General features: G+C 40.0%; 1 protein-coding gene across 2 annotated transcripts in view; it reads right to left on the bottom strand.

The window, feature by feature from the left end:
• Positions 1-23,068, bottom strand: part of EPHA5 (EPH receptor A5) — a 227,446-nt gene extending 204,378 nt beyond the window's left edge. The window contains exon 1 of one of the 2 annotated variants that reach the window (XM_081970085.1): positions 22,644-23,068. In XM_081970085.1, coding sequence (XP_081826211.1) covers positions 22,644-22,755 — 112 coding nt within the window. In that variant the 5' untranslated portion in view covers positions 22,756-23,068. Of the gene's footprint in view, positions 1-18,190; positions 18,236-22,643 lie in introns of those variants that run through there. The other variant, XM_081970086.1, reaches the window with a different exon arrangement.
• Positions 23,069-24,314: the final 1,246 nt, after the last annotated feature.

Here is a 24,314-nt window from a genome sequence, read left to right as displayed (position 1 = left end):
TAGCCCAAGAAAAGACTGAAAAATACAGACCTGCCTGAGGCTCACCTAATGCATTATTTCTTCCAGAAAAAAATAAAATTGTCCTGTGTTCTGGTTAAGACATGTTAAGAAATCCATCTAGCATTTGCCGTAACTCTCATACTTAGTAGTATAGTAAACAATATAACCAGTCAAATACTTTTTAAATTGTTCTACTTTAATGCATTGATAATAAAAATAACCATGCATTCCTAGGGAGAAAAAAAAACACTGACTGCTACATATTGGTTAATAATAAAAGGAATGACTTAACAGCGGTTTTGTCTCAATAGAGATATAAAAAGGAGTAATTGCGACCTCTATAGAAACATATCAAAGCACTAAATAAATAAAAATAAAGATCTAAGAGTGATAATTTTTTAGGGTTTTCCAACTCAAACTCTCCTGAGAAACTTTAAGAGGAAAAATAATATAAATTTTCCTTGAAGAAAATATTTCTTTTAGGCCTAAGCACACTGTTTACCCTTGATATGAAGTTTTTTTCAGGAAATGTAAGTAGTTTGCCTTTTGTAAATGTGTCAATAAAGGAAACTTGCCCCTTCCTTTTCCAGAAAAATCTAGGGGAAGAATGGAGGCATTATTTCAGTTATAGTCAAACAGGCAACAAGTGGTCAAAATCAAATCCTGCACTTGTTAACAGCAGTGTCCCCCAAGGCAGCGTTTTAAGACCAACACTCTTTATTCTTTACATAAATGACTTTTGGGATCATATTATAAGCAGTCTTTGCTGACGATGTAAAACTATTTAACACCACCGACAATGCTGCTACCATTCAAAAAGACCTTGACTATGTGTCAGAATGGTCAAACAATTGGCAACTTCAAATCTCAACCAACAAATGCTCTATCTTACACAATGGCAAAAATAATCAGAACATAAAATACAAGCTGAGTGGACACAACCTTGTAGACGACCCTCACTCTGTCAAGGATCTTGGAGCACTCATATCTAATGATCTAACTGCCAGAGCCCACTGTAATAACATTGCCAAAAACGCTTTAAGAGTTGTTAACCTAATCTTGCATAGCATCTTATCTGGTAATAGTACTGCTAACTAGAGCATACAAAACATTTGCTAGACCAATTCTTGAATACAGCTTATCTGTCTGGAACCCGCACTGCATATTGGACATTAATACAATCGAGTGAGTCTAAAGATACTTCACAAGAAGAGTCCTCCACTCCTCTGCTCGCAACAGAATACGTTATGCCACCAGACTTAAAATTTTGGGCTTAGACAACTTAGAACTATGCCACCTTTGGTCTGACCTAAGCGTAGTACATAAAATTATCTGCTACAATGTCCTTCCTGTCAATGACTATGTCAATTTCAACCATAACAATACATGAGCACACAATAGATACAAACTTAAGGTAAACTGCTCCAAACTTGACTGCAGAAATACGACTTCTGCAACAGAGTGGTCAATGCCTGGAATGCACTACCTGACTGTGTTTTCTTCCCCAAACCCCCAAAAATTTAACCTTAGACTGTCTACTGTCAACCTCACCCCATTCCTAAGAGATCTGTAAGGGGCGTGCATAAGCGCACCAATATGCCTACCTTCCCTGTCCTAATATTTCTTTTTATTTGTATCCATTTCATGTATCCAAAACTATGTTCATACATATATATGTTGTCTAACACATGCTTGATGAAATAAATAAATAAATACAATTCTGTTCCATATGCTAGTTTCTCCTTACTGTTGATCTTAATTTCAAAATTCGATTAAAAAGAATTTCTTTATATTAAAAGGACATTTTAGAACAGCAAATCAGGAGCAAGTTAATATGCTCTATCCAAGGAGTCTACGCCAAATAACTAGCATATACCACATCTGAATCCTTTCCTTTATCTATTTTCCTAGATAATTTTGGAGAGCAAATGAGAATTGGCTTCTCCGTCTTTGAAGGAATTGAAGGAAAAATTGAAACTATATGCTACTAACAAACTGCAACATGAGAACCCAGTACACTTTTACAACAATCTTCATTTTCCATATGAATGCACATTCATATGCACATATGCAGCAAAATGCACATGAAATATCTATAATTGTCCCAATAGCAAAATCCATAGCCAAGAGGCAAAAATCCAGTGTTATCCCCCCAAAAAAAAAACTATCCACATCAGGTCACTTAGTTCTACCAAGATATTTAAGCCCATTTCTCATTACAAGGAAAACTTTTCTCCTCTCATAAATCTTTATTGATTTTGTTTCATAGATATTACTTGGTTCCCTGGTGTTCTTCCCTATTGTGTTAAGTAATTTTGCAAAGCCATAAATTAAACCATTGCTGAAATCAAGTGACAGTCCTACTGAACTGGAAATAAAAATATGTAAGGCAGACTACTGTCTTTAAGAAATCAGAACACTCTGATATGAAATATGTATCATATTTTTCAGAATATGAGACGCACCAGAGTATAAGACGCACCAAGATTTTGAAGAGGTAAACTAAAAAATAAGTTTTTGCACTCTGTAGACCTCCCAAAAATGGCCCGTTTTTTGCGAAAATGGGCCGGTCTTTTTTTTTTTAAAGGACATGCATCGCCTTTAGGAGGCTTATAGTGTGCTCCTGGGGGCCGGGGGGGGGGGGGGCAATATTGAGCAAAAAATGGCCCATTTTTCACTCACCTATGCCCTCTCCAGCCCCCAGGAGCACTTCAGAAGCCTCCTAAAAGCAATGCACAGCCATTTTGGTGAAGGGGGCGGGGTTTCGGGAGGCAGAAATTGCTGTTTTCAGTGTATAAGATGCACCCAGATTTTCGGCCTCTTTTTTGAGGGAAAAAGGTGCATCTTATACTCTGACAAATATGGTACTTTATTAATTGATGACAAAAACTAAAATGAACCTACTTAAAACCTAAGGAAAACCAGCTATTGGAAGAAGCATGACATAAATTGCTTTGACATCCAATGGCCCATTAAAAGAAAGTAAATGCACTTGAAGCATGATACAAATAATTTTTCTTTCCACATCTGCTCTTACATATTCTCTCTTTATTAAGCAACAGTACAATTCTTGGTTTAGAAGAGAAAAATCAGATTGTGGAATAAATCTATTCCTACATAACTAGGTAATAGATGTGGGTGTCATATAACTTGATATTACTTTCCTGATATCCACCCAGCTTTAGCTAACAGACAGCCTTCTGGACACCATGAAGCCAACACTCCACTTTATTGTGAACTCAGTTGTTTTACATAGACTTGAACCAACACACATCATAGATGCAAGAAAGATGTAGAAATGGAACAATCTGATAACCATCATCCAAAAAGCATTGTTTAGAATGGTGATAGTGAACCTATGACATGTGTGTCAGAGGTAATATGACACAATGTTTCAGGTGACATTCCAAACATCCAACAACTATTCTCCAAAGCATGCTTCATTGGGGTGTGCTTAATGTGGCCTCCAGACACCCCCTGGAACTCACACAGTCCCCTGAACCTCCAAAATTTGAGCAAGAACAGGGTGTCCTTTTGTGTGATTTTTAGAGGGTGTGTGAGAATGCAGTATGTTCCTGCAATGTCTCCAAACTCTCTGGAAGTCTTACAAGAACAGAGTACGCTTTTGTAAAGTTTTGATAGATTACAGGGGCCATGGAAGAGTTTTCTCTGAAGCGGCTTCAAGAACAAAGGCCTAAGGCAACACAGAACAGTAGGCCACAGAGGCCTGTCAAGGGACCACTACCTGAAGGCAAGTCGTGCATGGCAGATCTTGGGGCACAGGGCAATCACTCCCTAATGGGGAATAGCATGAGGCAGTCTTATTGAGCGGCAGTGATGACATGAGGGATAAAGTCAAGGCCTGGGCCTCTACTATTACCGTCCCAAGGTGGGGAAACTTAAGACCCAAGGGGAGGGGCGGTCGCTACCTGTAAAACCCTATGTCCAAAGGATGCCTCTACAGATGCGAACACGTCTAGATGATAGTGCCGGATAAAGGGGGTTGGGGAAGACCAAGTGGCTGCCCGGCAAATGTCCTCGAATGGGGCTCTGGTGGCCCACGCCACGTGGAATGGGCCATGATCCCCGAAGAAGGAGTCTGACCTGATGCCTCATAGGCCGTAACTATGGCCTGTCTTAGCCACCTGCCAATCGGGGGGAGGAGACCCTGGCCCCTAAAGAGTCGGGTTGAAAAGAAATGAAGAGAGCCTCAGATCTGCGCACTGCTGAAGTGCAAGGCGCAGCGGATGTCTAGGCGGTGCCAGAGGCATTCCCTCTTGTGAGAGGGGGAAGGACAAAAATTAGGCAACATGATCTCTTGCACCCTGTGAAAGGGAGAATTAACCTTTGGGAGAAAGGTTGGATCCATACGAAGGATCACCCTAATCTGGTGAAATTGGCAGAGATCATCTTTGGATGATAGAGCCCCCAGTTTGGAGATGCGCCTGGCCAACGTAATGGCAACCAGAAACGCAACCTTAAGGGATAGCAATCTGAGGTACACTGTCCGCAATGGTTCAAAGGGAGCCCCTGTCAAAGCCCTGAGAACTAGGGGCAGATCCCAAGTAGGAAATCTATGCACTGGGGGAGGTCTGAGGTTCGCCTCCCCCTTCAGAAAATTTTATCAGAGGGAGATGTGGGAGAGGCGAGTGATCATCCCCCCGAGGACCGAGGACAACACCACAACCTGATGGCATAAGGTGTGTGAGAGGCCCCCGTCTAACCCCTTTTGAAGGAAGTCCAGTATCTGAGCTACCGAAGCCTCGATTGGGGAGATATTGAGGGGCCCACACCATTTGACCTATGCCAACCATGTGGAATTGTAGATCCAGGTGGTGAAAGGTCATCTGGAGGCTTCTATGGTTGCGATGACCCTGGAAGACAAGTTAGCATTCCTCAGGAGGCGCCGTTCAAGTGTCAGGTAGTCAAGTGGAGCCACTGGGGCTCCGGGTGGATTAGGACCCCCTGGCACAATGCAACCTCTTCCCGAGGAATCCTCCACGGGGGAGAGACGGAAAGCTGGACAAGATCCTCAAACCAAGACCCTCTGGGCCAATATGGAGCTAGCATCATGATGTGTGCCCTCTCTACCACCACCTTCCTTAGGGTCCCAGGAATGAGTGGGAGGGGGGAAGGCGTAAAGAAGGCCTGGCAGCCATCTGCTCATGAGAGCGTTTGTGCCTCCCACGGTTCGAGTCTGGAAGTGGGAGAAGAATCTCAGCAGTTGAGAGTTCGCTGGAGTAGCAAACAAATCCACCAGCAGGGTGCCCAGAGACACATCTTCTGGAATAACTTGGGTTGGAGTTGCCACTCGCCATGGTCTATTGTCGCACAGCTCAGCCAGTCGGCCTGAGTCCGAGATGTGCTCCAAGATCTCTGACATTAAGTGTCTCTCTGCTCAGGATCCGAGCTTCAGGGCCTCTAGCCAGAGGCTCTGAGAGTGGATGCCACCCTGACGGTTTATGTGTACTTTTGTGGCTATATTGTCTGTCAGAAGGAGCACGTGATGTTCTATGATCGAATCTTTGAAGTGCCAGAGGGCTAGGTGAGTTGCCTTCAGCTCCAGCCAGTTTATGCTGTGGCGGAGGTCTGAGATCATCCAACGACCCTGCGCCAGCTTGGAGTTCATCAGGGCCCCCAACCAAACAAGTTTGTGTCTATGGTGATCATAACCCATTCCGGCTCCCAGAACGTGCAACCCCATTGCAGAGCCGGAGAAAGCCCCCACAGAAGGGACAACCGTACTTCTGCTGACAGAGGGATGGACCGCAGGAAGTTGCTCATGCATTTCCACTGGTACAGAATGAGAGCCCACTGGAGTGCCCGAGAGTGAAGACGGGCCCAGGGTACTATCCCTATGCATGATACCATCTTGCCAAGTAACTGAGATAAGGTCAGGATGGAAACTGACCGACATGCGCACTCGGTTTGCTAGAGATTGAAGGCTGACCAGATGTTCTGGGGAGAGGTGTACCACCCGGCTACTGAATCTATCATTGCCCCCAGGTGAAGGATCTGCGTGGAAAGGGAGAGGTGACTTTTGGGAAAGTTGACAGAGAACCCCAGGGATTGGAGAGTCTGAATGGCCAGGTGAAGCAAGACGGCTGAGCATGTGACTGGGCCTGAACTAACATGTTGTCGAGATAACATTGGAGTCTCACTGGGGTAGAACGGAGGTGAGACGCCAATGCTGAATGGGGCCAAGGCCAGTCTGAAGGGGAGAGCCCGGTACTGGTAATGGAGACCCTTGTGGGAGAACCTTAGAAATCTGCGGTGGGCTGGCAGAATCAAGATGTGAAGATAGGCCTCCGTGAGGTCCACGGAGGCCAGGAAATCCCCCCCCGATGGATTCCCTGGAGAATGGATCTGAGGGACAACATTTTGAATGATCTGTAAACTAGGTATTGATTCAGACGCTTGAGGTCTAGGCCCCCCGAGCTCTTCGGGACCATGAACAGGTTGGAGTAATGGCTCAACCAGTGATCCTCCAATGGAACCGGTTCCACCGCCTGAATGTCTAGCAGATGACGAATGGCCAGATCCATCAGGTCTCACCGTTCTGGGTCCTGGGAGGGAGGAAAGGTCCCAAAGAAAGTTGGGGGGCAGAGAAATTCCAGCCATAGGCTGTTCCTGACGGTGGACCTGACCCAGGCATCCGAAGTTATCCGGTCCCACTGATCCACAAATTGTTCCAGGTGGCCGCTTATGGGGAGATTTGGGTTGGAGTCATTTCCCTTTGCGGAAGAGATGGCCGCCCCCTCACCCCCCACGAAATGGCCACCAGGACTGCTCTTGTCCTGGTAAAAGGAGCATTGAGATTGTCTGTCGGATTTATAAGAAGGATACCTATGCTGGTGGTCTGACTTGGGTGCCCTGAAAGAGGGCCTGCAGTAAGGAATTGGATGAGAATCTGACTTTTTAGCATTAGACAGTAAGACCATTTTCTTGTCTTTGTTTTCTATGAGAATCAGATCTAATGCCTCTCCAAAAAGATTATTGCCCGTGTATGGGGAAGCCGCCAGGTTCCACTTGGCCTTGTTATCCATCTGCCAATTGCATAACCAAAGTAACCTCCTGGAGGTCACTGAGGTAGATATTGCCCTGGAAGCATATTTAATGGAGTCCAGGGTGGCATCGGCAGAGAACTGAGTGGCGGCAATTATCTTTGGGATGTTCTGTAAGAGACACTCATCTTGGACTGGAATACGGTCCTGTAGCTGACGTAACCACATGATGGCCATGCAGTTAAAGGAGGAGGCTGCAGCAAATTTAATCACCCAAACAGAAGCGTTGATGTTCTTACGTAAAGTAAGTTCCACACGCTTGTCCTCCAGTTTCATTTTGTCAGCCACATCCCGACACTACGGAGGAGGAGGAGACCAGGGTCACTATAGGAGTGTCTATCACAGGTACCTGTAGGGCCCGAGCAAAGGCCTGCTCCATGTTGTAGAAGCGGCGATCGCTACTCCCAGGATTGGGAAAGGTGGAAGGACGGGTCCACTGGTTCTTAACCATCTGTAGGAACAAAGGGAGTGCAGGCACCTGCTCTTTATTGGTCGCGGTATTGGAGAACATCGCCAGATTCAGGTCCCTTGGCTGGGTGACTGCCAGGTCCCCTGTTCCAAACTTAGTGGTTTTTCTGGCCTTGTGAAACAGGATCTTGAACATAGATGGAGGAAAAAGTCCAGCAAAGGCCAGGGGATCAGGAGGAACAGAATCCTCATCTTCTGAAAACCCCATGTCCTGCTGAGCCTCCTCTCCCAGAATGGAACCTTCACTGACCATAGAGAGAGAAGGGGCCCTGGCATGGTCCTGCCTGTGAAAAGCAGAGGAGGATCCATGGTTATGGTAGTCTACGCAGCATCTGCCACTCTATGAGAATTGCTCTTGTTGGGACAGACCTGTGGCAATGCCCTTAGTGATGGCTGTAGAAATGAGCCTTTTGATGCTTTCAGGGCGGAGGCCCAGATCTTCAAGGTCATCCTGAGATGGACCTATAGGGGGAGGACACTGAGGAGCTAGTCCAACAGCCGAATGGAAATCCCTGGGTGATCCTTCTAAGGAATCTCACTGCCATCCCCGAGGGCCCTCGGGGAGTTGGAAGGAGAAACGGAAACCTCCTGTTTGGAATGCCTTTGTGGCCTAGCAGGAGAAACTGAAGGAGAAGACGGACTGAATCCCCTGGGAGGAGAGTCAGATTGAAGGGAAGTGCGCCTGATGCGCCCTGGCAATCCTCTTCTCCAGGGCCCGTTGTCTTCTAAGCTCATCTTTAGCTATGGCTCTGGAAGGGCGTTGGTCAGCCAAAGGTTTGGAAGTTGCGGCCTTAGTTTTGGGTCTGTCGTAGTCCCCTTCTCTGACCTCATTTAGTGCCTCCGAGGAGGCCTCTGCCTCATCAGGTCTAGATTCTGCCATCGCAGTGACTCACGTGCGCCTCGCTGTAGTTTGGGTCACTAAGGATGCCAGCTGGTGCCTGGACTCCCGGGAGCTTGCAAATGTGAGGCTCAATTAAAGACCTGCCAGACTCGATTAGTGGCCGTGATGCATGTCTAAAATGCCAGCCACAAACTGCTTCAAAATGGTCGGTTCCACATGTGTGAGGCAAAATGGCCACCAGAGCTCCGATCGATCTGCTTTGGCAACTGCGGTTTGTCCATTGCCACTGTGGCCTTTTCCATCCAGACGCAGCAATTAAAGCCTGCAGGAGGCTCTGAATGACTCTGGAGCGCTAGAAAAACCGCATTGGTGATTTTAAAACATGGCTCGTGTGGAAATTCTCCACACGGCTCTCCAACCAGTCTCCCAGCACTGCAAAGCCGCGGTTTGCCTTTTTAAAGGCATAGCTCGTGTTTCCATGGCAGAGGCGCTTACCTGGACAATCACTTCTCTCTCCCGTGATCTGCACTCCCCTCCAGCAGCTGAGCGAAGCCCATCACCCCCCCTGTCTCGGGGATCGGATAGGGCTCCTAGCCCCGCGATATAGGAGCAAGTGCCCAAAAGGCTTTCCTACCTCGCACAAGACAGAAACGACGGTCCCTGGGGGCAGCAACTCAAGTAATTTTTTTTAAAAAAGTGGAATAATCAATTTGTCAAATCAAGTAATACTATTTTTAATTTTTTAATTTTTCCTTCCTAGGAGCCACAGCAGTGCTTGGACCAAAAGACTGAGAGGAAACTGGGAGCCAATGGGGAATGGTGGAATATTAAAGAAATTTCCCTCAGTCTATGGACTCATCAGGCTTTCACTATACCTACGTGTAAACCCTCCCTCGATTCTACTGGAAAATAGGAAAAGGTAGTACTTAAGATGAGTTAATTACTATGCATTATATATAATTATTATTATATTATTAATATAAAAGTTTGTCACAAATATATTTGATTCATTTTTCAGAAAGTGGAATCAGCAGGCAAAATGATAAATTGCACTTTTTCCTTTCTAGCTGCCTGTTCACTGTACCATCTATAACTCAGATGTACAAACCTTCAAGATAGAAGTAACCTAAACTTCTTAACTGAACGATATAGAATGACTGATATGCAGCAGTTGCTCTCTGCAGCAGGAGTAAGTTCAATGAGTCTTCACAGAAGGAGGAAATATTCTTGGGAACAACAGTTTCACTATTTTACAAGTGACACACACCATCTCCCTCCTTCTCAAACATTTTTTTTCAAAAAAAAAAGGCAATTATAGCGTGCTATTTTTCCTGCTTAAACACCTTGATTTAATCTAGCCTTATAATCAAACTCTTCATAGCTAAATAGGAAGGGGCATAAGAAAATATTTCTCTATTATAAATAGGTGCATCTACAATGAAAAAACTCTTTGCCAAAAGTTGAGATAATTAAATACCTTTAACATGCAATTTTTCCTCTAAAACACATCATGATATCATATTTACCACCAAATAAGGTACAATGAGATGGGAGAAGAGTGACTTAAATTCTTCAGTAACTCTAAAACAGTTGTCTTGATTAGTTTAACATAAACATTCATATTAATGAGTACAACCAAAACAAACATATATTTGCATTGTACCATATCCTCAAGTCTTTGCAGCATTTTGTAACAACACAGAAGAGGTGAAAAAAATTATAAATTGTATTAATGCAGAAAATTGTTTTTATACCACTTATGTATAAGACATAAAATATATTCAGTACATTCCATGGAAATTGACAGATTATGTAACCAAACATATTCATAGCATATTACTTAAAATGAAAAACTTAATTTAAAACTTTAAAGTTTTAACTTAGAAGTGACAGCACATCTTCCATATTTTCTCAAGTTATACAACAGAATACATTATAAATAAAGGGGATGAACCCAGTATTCAGTAAGCCAGGCTATTTTCCAAGGAGCAAATAAAGGGATGCTGAGTAAATCAAATATTATGTTATTGGGTGCAAAACCAATGAATAAGTCCTTGCTGATTGCATAGTCCCAAAGAATGTCTGTTATTAATGCACAAACTATTATTTAAGAGTTATTTAGCGCATCAATTTAACCTTCTATGATTAGGCTAACTGAGGGTGCTATAAATGGGCATTATCATTTCTGTCTTGCCAGGGCAAAGGGTTCAGTTGGGAACTTGGGATGGATTCCAAACTGCAGAACCCAAGATTCATGTATTAGTACTAATAACTATGATTGATTGATCAGTTAATTAATTAGTGAAGTTATTGATGAAAATATTGCCAAATGAATGTTCAACTCTAATGAAAAGAAATGAAAAATCTCATAGCTAGAGATAAAAACATGAACTCAGATGGAATTATAAACTCTACCCATACTTTTAAGCCCAATTCAGGACAGATTCCTAATAGGCAATTAATGTACAGTAAATGTATCTCAAAATTCGGTTATATTGCTTAACTATACATTTAAAAAAAACAGCAAAAACTTCAGAAAATATTAATTCTTTCCAGTATAAGTTTTATATGGGAAATACATGTATCTAACAAGAGTGAACATATCATGGTTAAGATGTAGCGTCCATGGTACTCTCTGAGCTTGTTTGTTGGCTTGCTTGCAGATGTTTCATTAGCTAACTAGGTAACATCATGAGTGCTATGATGAGAAGCACTGATTATGTTACCTGGTTGGGTAATAAAATGTCTGCAAGCAAACAAACAAGCTCAGAGAATAGCAAGGATTCTGTAAATACATGTGTGAAGGTTCCAACTAATGAACCCAAGCAAATCAGAATTCTGAAACTAGGACCCTCCTCAAAGCTCTTCTTTATTGAGTACATCATATCAGCACAGCTTCAAAGAAAAACCAACTCTAAATATTTCCCGCAATTTTAGTTTAATTAAAATAGGAAATAAACCAATCCCACAAGTGTTACAGGTCACATGGGCCAATTAGGTTAATTGGCAGGCTCTCCAGGCATTCCTTCCCCGGCCTTATCTGTTGACAGTAGAGATGACCTTGGTTCTTATGAGAAAGCTCTGATGTAGGGCATTCCAACCTCCTATCCCTCTTTCCCCTCTGTGTGGCAACTGAGGAACAGAAAAATGGCTGCTGCCAGGTTCGTTTCAAAGTTGATAACATGTATGCATTGCTGATACATAGATAGATAGATGATAGATGATAGATAGATAGATAGATAGATAGATAGATAGATAGATGATAGATAGATAGATAGATAGATAGATAGATAGATAGATAGATATAGATAGAAATGATTAAATCTACTTCCAGTATCATGTGGGAATATATACATGGATAGATACATAATTTGGCAATTACAGTATATATGTGAAGAAATATTGATGCAAAGTCTAGAATTAGCCCTAACCAAAACTCCATTTCCCCCCCTCCCCAATCAATTTACTCGACACAGGCCTTTTCCATTGCTCATTTGGAGCAAAAATTGTTTGTTTGCTTATTCTTGTCAGAAGCATCATAATTAAAGGCATACTGTATAACATAAAATTTAGAATAAAGATTAAAATATGTACCAGTTAAATAGATCTTGCCCAGAAATGAGCAACATTATATTTTGTTGCACTCCCATGAGGTCTTCAAATGTGCACTGATCAGGGCACAAAGAGCAGGATATGTGTTGTTTTCTGCATGAAACCACAACTGCAAACAGCAAAAGCCACCGGATAGCCCCATTAGTTCAGAGTGTCTCTGGATCTTGTTCAACAATGTGCAGTCTATTCAACAATTTACATACTTCCCCACTTTCGCCAGACCCAGGTGCCAACTCTTCTGTTGGTTCCATCCAGTATTGGTTCTTTGTAACTTCCCACAGGTTCCTTCTGCTTTCAATTTTTTTAAAATTATCCATGGGTCTAAGGGAGCTTTTGCTGTATTTTAATCTCTGATGAGCTGATTGTAGATCATATGGAGGATGTTGTCTAGATATAAACGATTTAAGCCTCTCTGTATATGCTGCTGCTTCTCCTGGAAAATCAGGCAGGGCAATGCTGGCTAGATGGTAGACCTTATCTAGAGGTCTTTAGGGTGCTAGGTTTTAGGCATCCAATAATATTATTACTAGCTTCATTTACAGCAGGAGTCCCCAACCCTGGGTCCTTGGACCAGCATCAGTCTAACATGCCAAAAACTAAGCTGCACAAGTAAATGAAGTCCCATCTGCAGGATGCAGACAGCACATGAAGCCACGCCCCCTCCAGTCCACGGAAAAACCTCTCTCCATGGAACCAAACCTGGCACCCGAAAGTTTGGAGGTCGCTGATTTAGAACAACGTCTACTTTCTCAGTAAGTGTTTACTTATACCAAACTGGGCAGGCATATTTGCCTGAAGAGTAGCAAAGAGTTAGAGCTGTTATCTTAAGAATCCTTGGTTTGGCAAGGGTCCTTAAGAGTTTATTAATTTCCTGAGGATGTTATTTTGTGCGCTGACCTTCAGTTTAGTATTGGTAGAGCACTGCTTATATGTTAGCCCTATCTAAAATGACCCTCTAAATATTTAGGGTTGCAATAATAGTCCAATAATGTCCCTTTCCATATAATATGCAGCTTCTAAGCAAACTGCTTATTGCAGAGATGGAAGGCCTGAGTTGTTGCTGGATTTGGTAGAACTATGACATTAGAAATGGTAGATATATAATCACACCAAAATTGTAAAAGCCAACACTTCCACTGTTCTTAACTTTGCACCTTGTAGAAATTTTATCAGTTTTTTGTTCAGCTACAAAATTACTAAAACATATAAGTCATTGAAACATATACGTTCAGTTTCTGATTTATCGAAACATACACTGGTCCTAAATTTTTGTATGGAACTGCAGAGTAGCATTAACAAAGAGGATCTTAAGTCATGTCAGCAAAAAAATAATAGACTGAAGTACGATCATAAGGAATGATAGCCTGCCACCAACTGGATCTTCTGACTTTTACATATGTTCTCATACTCTTGCCTTCTGTATCTGGTGATTGTTTGACCTCGGCTGTTTGAAATACCCTTTGCAGCTTTTCATTTTATGAAATACTACAAGACCCAATTCTCAGAAACTCACCAGCAAATATCAGGTCAGACCATTATCAAAACAAGAAACAATGGAAACATTCTTCCCACCAATTAAAATAACTGTCAGCCTCCACCAGATAAAAATGGAATTTGAACGAATGTTCTTTTTCCTTAGGTTTCAAAATGTAATTGAGGCTGATGATGAAAATTTGAGGGATATTATGGCAAATTTATTGGCTGAATTTATTAAAAAAGACAGACAACAGATGGGGTGGGACATGGACCTGGTTTATAGAGTAAACTCAACATATGCTAGAACACACAATGTTCCAAGGGAGGTACACATCAAATTTCTTAGAAAGACCACAAGAGACGAGATTCTGAGTGCACAAAGGGGGCAAACATTAAAATACAAGGATAGAGAAATAGCCATTCTGAAACAGATCCCAAAGAAAGTTAGAGATAAAAGAAAAAAATATTTGCTCTTAGTGAATAAATTATACCAGAAAGGGGTGTGGTTTAGATGGCTGCTGCCAAAAGGTATGCTAATATTCTGGGAGGGCACGAGAGTTAGAATCAACACAACCATTGAGGCTGAGGCCTTCATGGAAAAAAATAAAGTTCTCCTAGATAAACCTGATGACACTACACCGGACATACAGGACATGGGAGGTGCCGGAGCTCTGCCAGGGGCGGGGGGGGGGGGAGAAGAGGCAACGTTGAGAAAACTCAGATCACAAAAATGAACTTGAAAATCTGTGTGATATAAAATGATTGAAACTAGTTTAAGATAAAAGTTCATATGCTGACAAAATAGTATTAAGTAATAACAAACTAATATATTAGTAAAGGAAAGTTATGAGAATGGGGGGGAGGGCCATTTCCTGCATAATGTAACTGTCAAAATTTGACCTTCATCCATTACCCCTTTTCTTGAATATTTTTTTTAAAAAAACTAATAAAATTTTGTATTAAAAAAAAATAACTGTCAGCCTGTTACACTCCAGTGGGGGAAGAGAAAGGTACTAGAAATATCTGTTTATAAGTTGTTTCCGTTATAGTCAAAATACTCTTCATGTACACACCATGCATAAACACCATCATTCACCCAAGGAAAATTAAAAAAGAAATAGTTAAAATTCCACAGCACTTTGTAGAAAACTACACAGTTTGCCCATGGCACCAACTAAACATTTAGGGAACAACTTTAAGGACAATGGCATGGCACAGTTTTCAACAGAGCAGAACTGAAGTTTCTGCTCTCCCTGACAGTACCCACACCTAGACCAAATTCATTCTATACAAGTAGGGGCTTTTTTCCCTATATTATACAACTGAAGTGACTTTTCTTTACCACTAGTCACATCACTCTCCCCTAAATGTAGCTCTGTTGGGGAGATATTTACTGGCTGGTTAGCTAAAATTACTCCTGCTGAACCAAAGGGTCTGGGAAATGAGGTCATCCAGAATTATAGAATGCTATGCATCAGTGGAGAAGAAGGTTGGTTACTGAGTATGTGGTGGAAGTAAGCCTTGCATAAGAATAATTGGATACTCTGCAGATGGTTTAACACTGCGCCTTTCTATCTTGAAAATAAATGAAGCATTCAGATACACTGTATGTTATACTGTATTCAAAAATCGAAGAAAATGCTGTATATTCTGCATGGTTAATAACAGTAATGATTTGAGTATGCTTAGAGAAAAGTACTCATTTTACACATCTGTGGGGGCAATTTTTAATTCCTGACAAGTTCCAAGGTTACAACATTATCCCTTTGTAGATAGCTAAATATAATTTAACAAGATGCCCTTGCCCTCAGGAGACGGGTTTTCCTATACCATATGGAAAATGATGAATGCTTCTATCTATGTAATGGAAAATATGGTTCACCTTTTTACAACTTATCACTTCCCTCAAGCATCTCTTGAGAAATCTTAAATGAAGCTTTGCCTCATGGGAAGATGAAAAAATACACTTTGTCACAAAGTTGTAAAATGACTTTACAAAGCTAAGTTCACCTCAGAGTAATTTAAAATTCCTTAAACAATGACTATTTTTTTCTTTGACAGGCAAGATTTGCTGAGTGAGGAGTAATGACATGGAGCAATAGTAAATTTCCTATTTAGACATGATGACAAATTATTTTCCTTTTATCCCACCATCAATTTTATGACAGGTGACACATTCTACAATTAAGAATAAAGAACACCTTTACTTCATTTATCATGTTAAATGTCAGATTATCTAAGTGAAATTTCATTTACAAATAGCTACTTATATATCAAGTTATTTTGACATCAACACAATGTATTTACACATCATCAATAATTATATGTGCAATAATTCTTTTTGTTTAATTTCTCAAATTATACGTCTTTCTAAGAATTAAATACTAAGTTTGTTATAATTATTATACTAATAATTTAGAATGGTCACTTAAAAATAATTCCCCTACCATTTAAGTTGATTCTAAAAAAGATATTGTGACATTGGACATTTTCATTAGGATTATAAACTGTTGTTAGTCTAACGAGGATTGGAAACATAACCTGGAACATCTTAAGATATTCATAATTTTTTTAAAAAAAATGTAAAGATATTAGCAAAGAAAATTCTTAGGCAGGATCCCATGAGTTTTGATGCTATTTAAACCGATACCATTTCATACAGAAAACATGTCTTCTTACAGTTGCGCTGAGCACACAACTGTAAGCAAGGGCTTGGCATCACCTGAAGGTTTCTGGTGAAGATGTATCCCATATTGCTCATATGGTAATGTTCTACTGTTAATAACTATGCACTAAAGAACTAAGCACTGAAAAACTATTTCTCTGATAGAAATAGGAAGCTTTCCTATTCACCTGAAACTATTTGTAATTCAGTGTGTTTGCATTCTAAAGAGATACAAAATTCAGTCTTCTAGACAAATCCAAGAAACAGAAAATGTTGCTTTATACTAAATCAGGCCACTGAATCATCTACTTTATATCTTTCTATACTGCCAAGTTATATCTCTCCAGAATTTTAGACTAAAATTGGAAATGGTTTGCATATCAAGAATGAACAAAGGAACATTTTATTCCTTTTAATAATAAATACAAAGACTAAGATTCCAATACCAGTATATAACAAAAAATTAATAATTAGCGGATGCAAACATCACACAGTAAAAAATCATAACCCAACCCAAAATCTAACTTGCACATGAAGCTATGACATAACAAGTGTATCACTCTGCTCTGAGAACCTAAGAGAAACTAGTGGTGTGTGTGTGTGTGTGTGTGTGTGTGTGTATCATTCAAACAATAAAACATTTACAAGTATAAGTAAACTTCCTGTTAAATCAGTCTTGTACTACAACATTTACATTTAAATAAAATATGGCTAGGAAACATGAGCACTCTGTTACTCATTTTCAACTAGATCAATTCTGAAAACTCATTTAGAATTTTTCTTTGGCTGCTGATTTAATCATTTTTTTAAGGAAAAGGAAGGATGAACTATACCAATTGCTTCATTCAGAAAAAGATCTATCTTCTCTTGGATATAATGTTTGTGTTATAAACCTAAGTACTATAAAAGTTTATAGGTGTTTGAGAAGAAAAACCTGGCATTCTTTAAAAATCATTTGAATAGAGATTTGTGCTAAATAAACATTACAATGTAAAAATGCATACACACACAAATTACACAGAAGCATTTTTATACTTTCAACACTTTTCCATTTCAGTACAAAATGCTAAGAACAAGGCACCCCTCCAATCAAGGGGGTTCAAGCAGATTTCATTTAAGTCCAACTGGAGCCCTTTAAAAAAATGCACACCTTTCACAATGAAGTTTGTAAAAGTAATTAATATATTTTTCAGTTCTACTAAGCTGCAGAAACTTCAACTACATTCTGAAAACCTACACTATTGGCACAACTGTTAAATGCCCAAAAGAAAAAGGGCACCACTGACTCTTACTTGGATGAATGAGACCTGATTCTCTGTAGGGTGAATCACTTCACTCACAGGTTGAGTCAGAATTATACAACCATAACAGGCCAAGCTGTCCTGCTGTGCAAAGTGCTAATCAAATAATACTTGTTTACAAATAAACTTCTAAATAGTGCAAGTGGCCATTGGTAAATTAACTAAAGCTTCATCTAAATTTCATTCTAAATTTTATTTATGCCTTACAAAACAAAAAATCCCAAAATAGCAAAGAACCAAAAACTATGTATCAAATTAATTCATCATTAATTCATTTCTCAAATTTCTCTTCCTGCTTCCAAATTTTACTATGGTATTCTAAAACAATAATCTGCTCAATTCCACAAAATCATTCCTGCAGCCTGAATATTTTAATGACTTTGTAGGATGTGACTTGAATTACTGTCATGTTGCCTCCCCAATTAAATCGTAAAATGGTGTAAATGAAAAGGCTATGGATTTTGGCCCAGCAAATCAGAGTGCTTCTCAGTGACAAAACATGCATGAACATGCAGAAATTTCAGCTTATAATACATTAGCTGTGAAACATGACTAAAACAACATTTTAAAGAGGAATTGCTGATAAAAATGATTCCCCAAGAAAAAAGAATTAAACTTTCCATCCAAGCAGAAAAATATGTTTAAGAGTCTTTTCTAGACTCAACATCATGCTGTAACAGCAGGCGAGTTTTTGATAATATAACATATAGTTAGTGTTTGGGACTATGATTAGTAGCTATTATTACTACAATTGGTATCACACTTTTTGTCCAGCAACTCCAGAAGGCTTAGATAGCAGTATCCCTTCATTTTTTCCCCCAAGTAACCCTGCAACACCTGGTTGGGCTAAAAAAAGAACAAGTGACCAAATTCATACAGAGTGTTCATACCTAGGATGAACTTGAACTTCCCAATACCTTAACCATTATACAAACTGGTACTCACTATGGCCAAAAAAAGTATTGTTTTTCAAAACAATGTCCTTTTAAACAAACATGGCTACCTACCTAGAACCATAGTTAATAAAATATCATAAAGATATGGCCTAAAATTGTTGGCAAAACTCTCATTTGAAATAATGGAAATCAGGATAAATCGTAATTCATTCTAATCATTTTTAATCTATCTGAATGGGACAACCCACTCCACTATCCCAGGGAAATATTTAAATACTGGAATACTGAACAGTCCCAAAATAAAGTAAGTGTGGATTAAGAGTCTCTGCCCCTGAAAAATTTAGTCTGAAGTGTCAGATAATTGCAAATTTTCTCAACAGTTAAAATGGTAGTACTCAAACACAGAAATAATTTTAATTACATGGATAAATATGGACCCTGAAGTTCAGTGTAATAATTGGGAACCTATTTTGATTTTAGTAGGAAGACAAGGACAGCTTGACACCTGCTGTGTTCTGCTTTTGGGACTCAACTGAAGGTCTGCTCCCAAATGTTTTCCACTGCTCTGGACTGCTGTACAGGTTGGTTTTATAGTAGTAATACTCCTCTTTTCATTGTTTGCACAAAATATCATGGTAGAAAAGACAATGAGAGAACAAAAGAACTTACCTTCAGATCAGAATGATCTTGTATGGTCAAAACACTTTAGTTGCCTAGAGTAGACCAATCATCTTAAAGCAATCTGCTGGAGTGATATGAAAAACTAAGATTCTTAATTTTACCACTAGTTATCATTGCCTCAAACAAAGCAATTCTGAGATAAGCTTTTCCAAGTTACTTAGCCTAGTGAGCCCTGTATTTCTAAGAAAGCAATCATGTTCATGGTAATGGATATTCATTGTGAACACCCTATCCTTTTGCACAACTTCCTTTCAATTTACTTATGTGGAAGGCAAATATGTTTCTTGTAATGCTGTATTCCCAATCACAAACTTACTTATGATTTTTAAATTATACACTACCCAGAAGAATACAACTCTTGCTATTTCCAGAATGAGTAAAGCTTTGGATGAGGCCCTCAACCAAACTGGGCAGTCTTTGAACATGCCTGTCAGAAGTCATTAACAATTCAAGTGATTCTGAAATATTAAAAAGATCACATCTTGCTTTTAAGTTCTGCTAGTCAACATATGTTCATTATTCTTCCCAACAATAAACCAACTAAAAAGCTTTGGTATCAATTAGATTGTAGCCAGCACTGACAGACAAGAGAATAACATTGACACATCCAGAATAACTTCTTGTTTGCTAGCAAATCTTAAAAATAAAAGTGCTTGAGAATGATGTAACCTGAAATGCAGCCCAACAAGATACAGAATGAAAAAAAGTAACTGGGCATGGAGGAACATAAATACCCAAGATCTGGGCTTACAATCCTTCAGTTTTCATATCACTGTTTCCTATTAGTATCGATATTACTTATCAGATTTATATCCTTTCTTTCTATGCAAAAAAGGTTATTCAAACTGGCCAGTATTACAACAACAAAAATGAAATATAAATGCAAACCATTAAAATTACTAAACCTACATAAAATAATAAATCTACCTAGCATACTAAAAAGTTAAGCTGTAGCTGTACTATATTGCTATATTCCCTATCAGATATTGAATATTTCATGAAGACAGAAAAAGACAAATCAATTATTAGAAAAAGTATTAGCACTATACTTCTTGAGTAGCAAGAGTACTTGATTACTACACAACACAACATGGTGTGATGTTGCTACAGTTTACCTCTAAAACGTGACTTGTGAGAGCTGTATATGAAGCTGTAAGTACTTTGGAGATGTTTTATAAAAGGAATTGACAAAATACAGAGTAAACATATCATAATTTTATCAAGATATCTAGACCACTAACCAATTTTTGGTTTTCATTCATTTATTTTATCTTGAATTCAGCTGATCATGGATGGAAAGAAGGCTGCTCTTGACAATTTAAATTTTATATCATCACTCAAAAAAAAGGAGTTCCTGATTCCTAATCACATTAAAAATTAACATTGTAGAATAAACAAAGACTTGACAATTGTTGGAAAGGGATTTTTTTAGAATGCTCAAGCCAAAAAAAATCCCTATTTTCAGTCACTTGATTTCTAATTGTTGCTTCAAATTCAGAATTTTGAATATGATTTATCTAGAACATTTGCTTGGCAACAGAAAAATGCTTGAATTGTGTGGGATAATTTGGATCCTTTAGCAACCTCAGAGGTACCTGGAAATTTAGGAGTTTTAATGCTGAAGGGATACCAACAATCCAAAATTATAAGGAACTAAAAATAAAATGAAAATTATCCTTGGTGATATATTCAAATTGTGGAATGAAAAATTCAGATGCACAATTTTGATGAACCATTGCATCCAACTGTTAATAAATTTAAAATGATCAGAAAATGTGTTGAGTTTATTGAACCTCTCAAATAATGTTTTATAACTGTTGGATTATTTTTTCCCATTCTGGCATAATAACGAATTTGAAGGCTCTTCAATACTTATTATGTTGTCTTGTCCTCAGTTTGGTTTTAAATTATTACATAGGTCAATATAAGTTTGGAAATATGTGACCTTAAATTGAAGTATATTTCAAAAACACTAATTCTGTCATTTTATAAAGAGCTTTGCTCTATTACGCCTGGGGCAAAGCCAAGAGAATAAATGAAACAAACCCTATCTTCTGATTTTAAGGAGTGGATTCAGAGTATGAATCTGTATATTGGTAAAGGCTTTGTAATCTATTTTTTTAAAATAGATATCGTCTAGATTTAATAAGATCAAAAACTGATTTAATTTGATTTATGTTCTTGTAGATAAAATATGGGTCTCATTTTTTTAAATTTGATTTTAAACTCTTTTTTGTTATGGTTTATTTATCTTAATCACCACAATATATCTAGGTGTTTTCCCCCCCATCTATAGCCACCATTTATCTCTCTCTCAATTTTAGATTATTTTTATTTGTTTTCACAATTAATAAAATGTATTTTAAGTTAAAGTCTAAAAAAATCCCTAACTATAACAAATGATCCAGAAATGTGCTTAAAATTCATATCATCAAGAGGCCCCTCCTTATTGTATGCAAAGCTTTCTTGGAGTTCTTATCAATGTATCACAATCTTAGGAAAGATATTCATTTCCCTGAAAAATCCTTTACTTTTTAGAGAACCCAAATCCACACTAAATGTGCCTCTTCTATTATGAGGCTCACAGCCTATATAAAAATCCATAAAAGAAGGCCACACAAAAGCTGAAAAAAGTATCAATTCTGCTGCAACCATTTTGATGACAGAAGCTGAATCCAGACTGATAAAAGGTCAATGACTCATGCCTGTGATCCTCACCAACCCAACTGGACCCACTGAAGTCCTATTTTTCAGGGATCCTTTCCTTTGGTAAGCATACCCCCATTTCCTAGACACAGTTATGGGAGGTGAAGAATAAACTCTTATTCATTCATGATCACTCCAAGAAAATATCCTCCAAAACTCCTCAGTCAGGGCACAAGGTGTTAGCAACTTTGTTTGGAAACTTTGTTCCAGAATGTTACCCTGAACTGCAGCAATACAAGAAAAGCTCTTTCTGACCTCAGAAATAAGGCATAAAGCATGGATAAGGTTTCACTGAATAAATGTCATGAAGCAAGAGAAGCCAGTCCCTTCTATAGCATTTACAATTCTATCTAACCGAATGACAAGGAGGAGACACAATTAAAACGTCATTTTAATGCCCTGGGCACCTGCTCCTTAAAGGGCAAAAGGCACCCGAAGCACTATTTGAAAAGGATCTGAGGGAGAGAAAGGACGAAGTTAATTCCCTTGTAAATCCACATCATTGCAACTGGACACACAGCCCGAAGTGCATAAAAAACATTCCTAAGCATGTGCAGAGCGCGTTCCATTTAGCCAAGGCCCCCTCCGCTTAACACCCATTTGGGGAACGGTTCCTGGATCGAAGTGGGATTCCACTTCAGACACGCTTAAACCTCACACTTATTTCCCCATCCTCACAAATATAACGGTAAAGGGCACAACAAGCAGCAGCGGGGATTCCACCTTCCAGACTCAGACGACGCGAAGTGGCCGCCGCAACCACACAGCATTCCATCCCGGGCGGTTCAAGACGCCTGGGATGGAGGGCAATGAAAACAGCAAGGAAAGGTCGGGTGACTCTGCGGCATATCGCCCCTGCCTCTTGCGCGCGCGCACGTATATACCCATGCACACAAAGCCACCTTATCTCTCGCTTCAGACGTGTGCTCTCACCTTCGCTCGCTACCGTGCCACCCAGCCCGCTCCTGAGCGCCCCTCCGGGCAGTAGCAGTAGCGGGAACAGGAACAGCAACGGCGGCGAAGACGGGCGGCAGGCGCCGAGCATCCTCGCTAGCCACTCGGCTTGCTCCACTCTTGGGACCCACTTGGCAAGCAGCCCGCAGCCCCTCCGTCTGCTTTGACCGGGCTGCCCTGCCCAATTCTCTGTGGAAACGCGGCTGGTCTTCCTTTGCTGGTGGTTGCTGCTCTTACTGCTGCTTCTCTACAGGGTGGGGCAGCACCTCTCCTTCCACTGGCCTGAATCCCTCAAATGCCAAAAACCGAGCTGAAGACCCAGCGGTGCGGTGCGGTGCGGTGCGGTGCGGTGGGGGGGGAGGAGATGCGCAGAGCTCCTTCCACAACAGTCCCGCTGCGGCCAACTACCGCCACCTCTTCCTCGCGCAGACACCACCAACGGTGGGAGGAGCTAAGGTCAAATAAGCCCCGCCCAACTCCTGCTTTCGGTTCACCTCCGTGCTTCGTAAATCATCGCTGCTAAAAAGGTAGCGCTAGGAGCGGGAAAGCGACGGAACGATAAAACATCACTTGGATTAAAATAAAAATAAAAAGAGTTACATCGTTAAGCAATTATCTAACCCTTTAGGGTGATATTTACAGCGTCTCACATACTTCTTTTCTTGTAATCCTGTCTCCTTTCTTGTAAATAGGTCACTCCACCCCACCCCCCCAAAAATGCGACAAGGAATCTAAGTTGAGTAAGAGGGCTTTGCTTAAAGCCGCCTAATGTGTTAATAGCAGAGAAAAGAAAAATTAAGAGTATAGATGGCCTGAAAGAAATTGAAAAGCTCTCTAGTCCAGCCTCACTTTTGATAGAATAACTCCAATCTCAACCAACAAATGCTCTGTCTTACACATTGGCAAAAAAAAAACCAAAACACCAAATACAAGCTGGGCAGATATGACCTCGTAGACGACCCTCACTCTGTCAAGGACCTTGGAGTACTCCTCTCAAATGATCTAAGCCCCAGAGCTCACTGTAACAGCATTGCCAAATAGGCATTGTCAACCTAATCTTGCAAAGCTTCTTCTCTGTAATATTGTACTGCAAACTAGGGCATACAAAACCTTTGGTAGACCAATTCTTGAATACAGCTCATGTGCCTGGAATCTGCACTGTATATCGGATATTAATACAATTGAGAGAGTCCAGAGGTCTTTCACGAAAAGAGTACTCCACTCCTCTACTCACAACAGAATACCCTATGTCACAAGGCTTGAAATTTTGGGCTTGGAGAACTACTCCGCCTATGGTCTGACCTAAGGGTAGTACACAAAATTATCTGCTACAACATCCTACCTGTCAATGACTACTTCAGCTTTAACCACAATAACAGACAAGCAAACAATAGATATAAATTCAGGGTAAACCACTCCAAACTCGATTCAGAAAATAAGACTTCAGCCACAGCCTGGAATGCACTACCTAACTCTGTTGTCACATCCCCAAACCCCCATAATTTTAACCTAAGACTGCCTACTGTTGATCTCACCCCATTCCTAAGAGATCTGTAAGGGGCGTTATTAAGCACACCAGCGTGCCTACTATCCCTGTACTACTGTCTCCATTTATTCATACCAATTTACTGTGTTCATATTTATGTTTAT

This window comes from Natrix helvetica, assembly GCF_964273705.1.
Source record: "Natrix helvetica genome assembly, chromosome: Z".
Taxonomy (NCBI): Eukaryota; Metazoa; Chordata; class Lepidosauria; order Squamata; family Natricidae; genus Natrix; species Natrix helvetica.
This window is presented reverse-complemented; position numbering and strand designations above follow the sequence as displayed.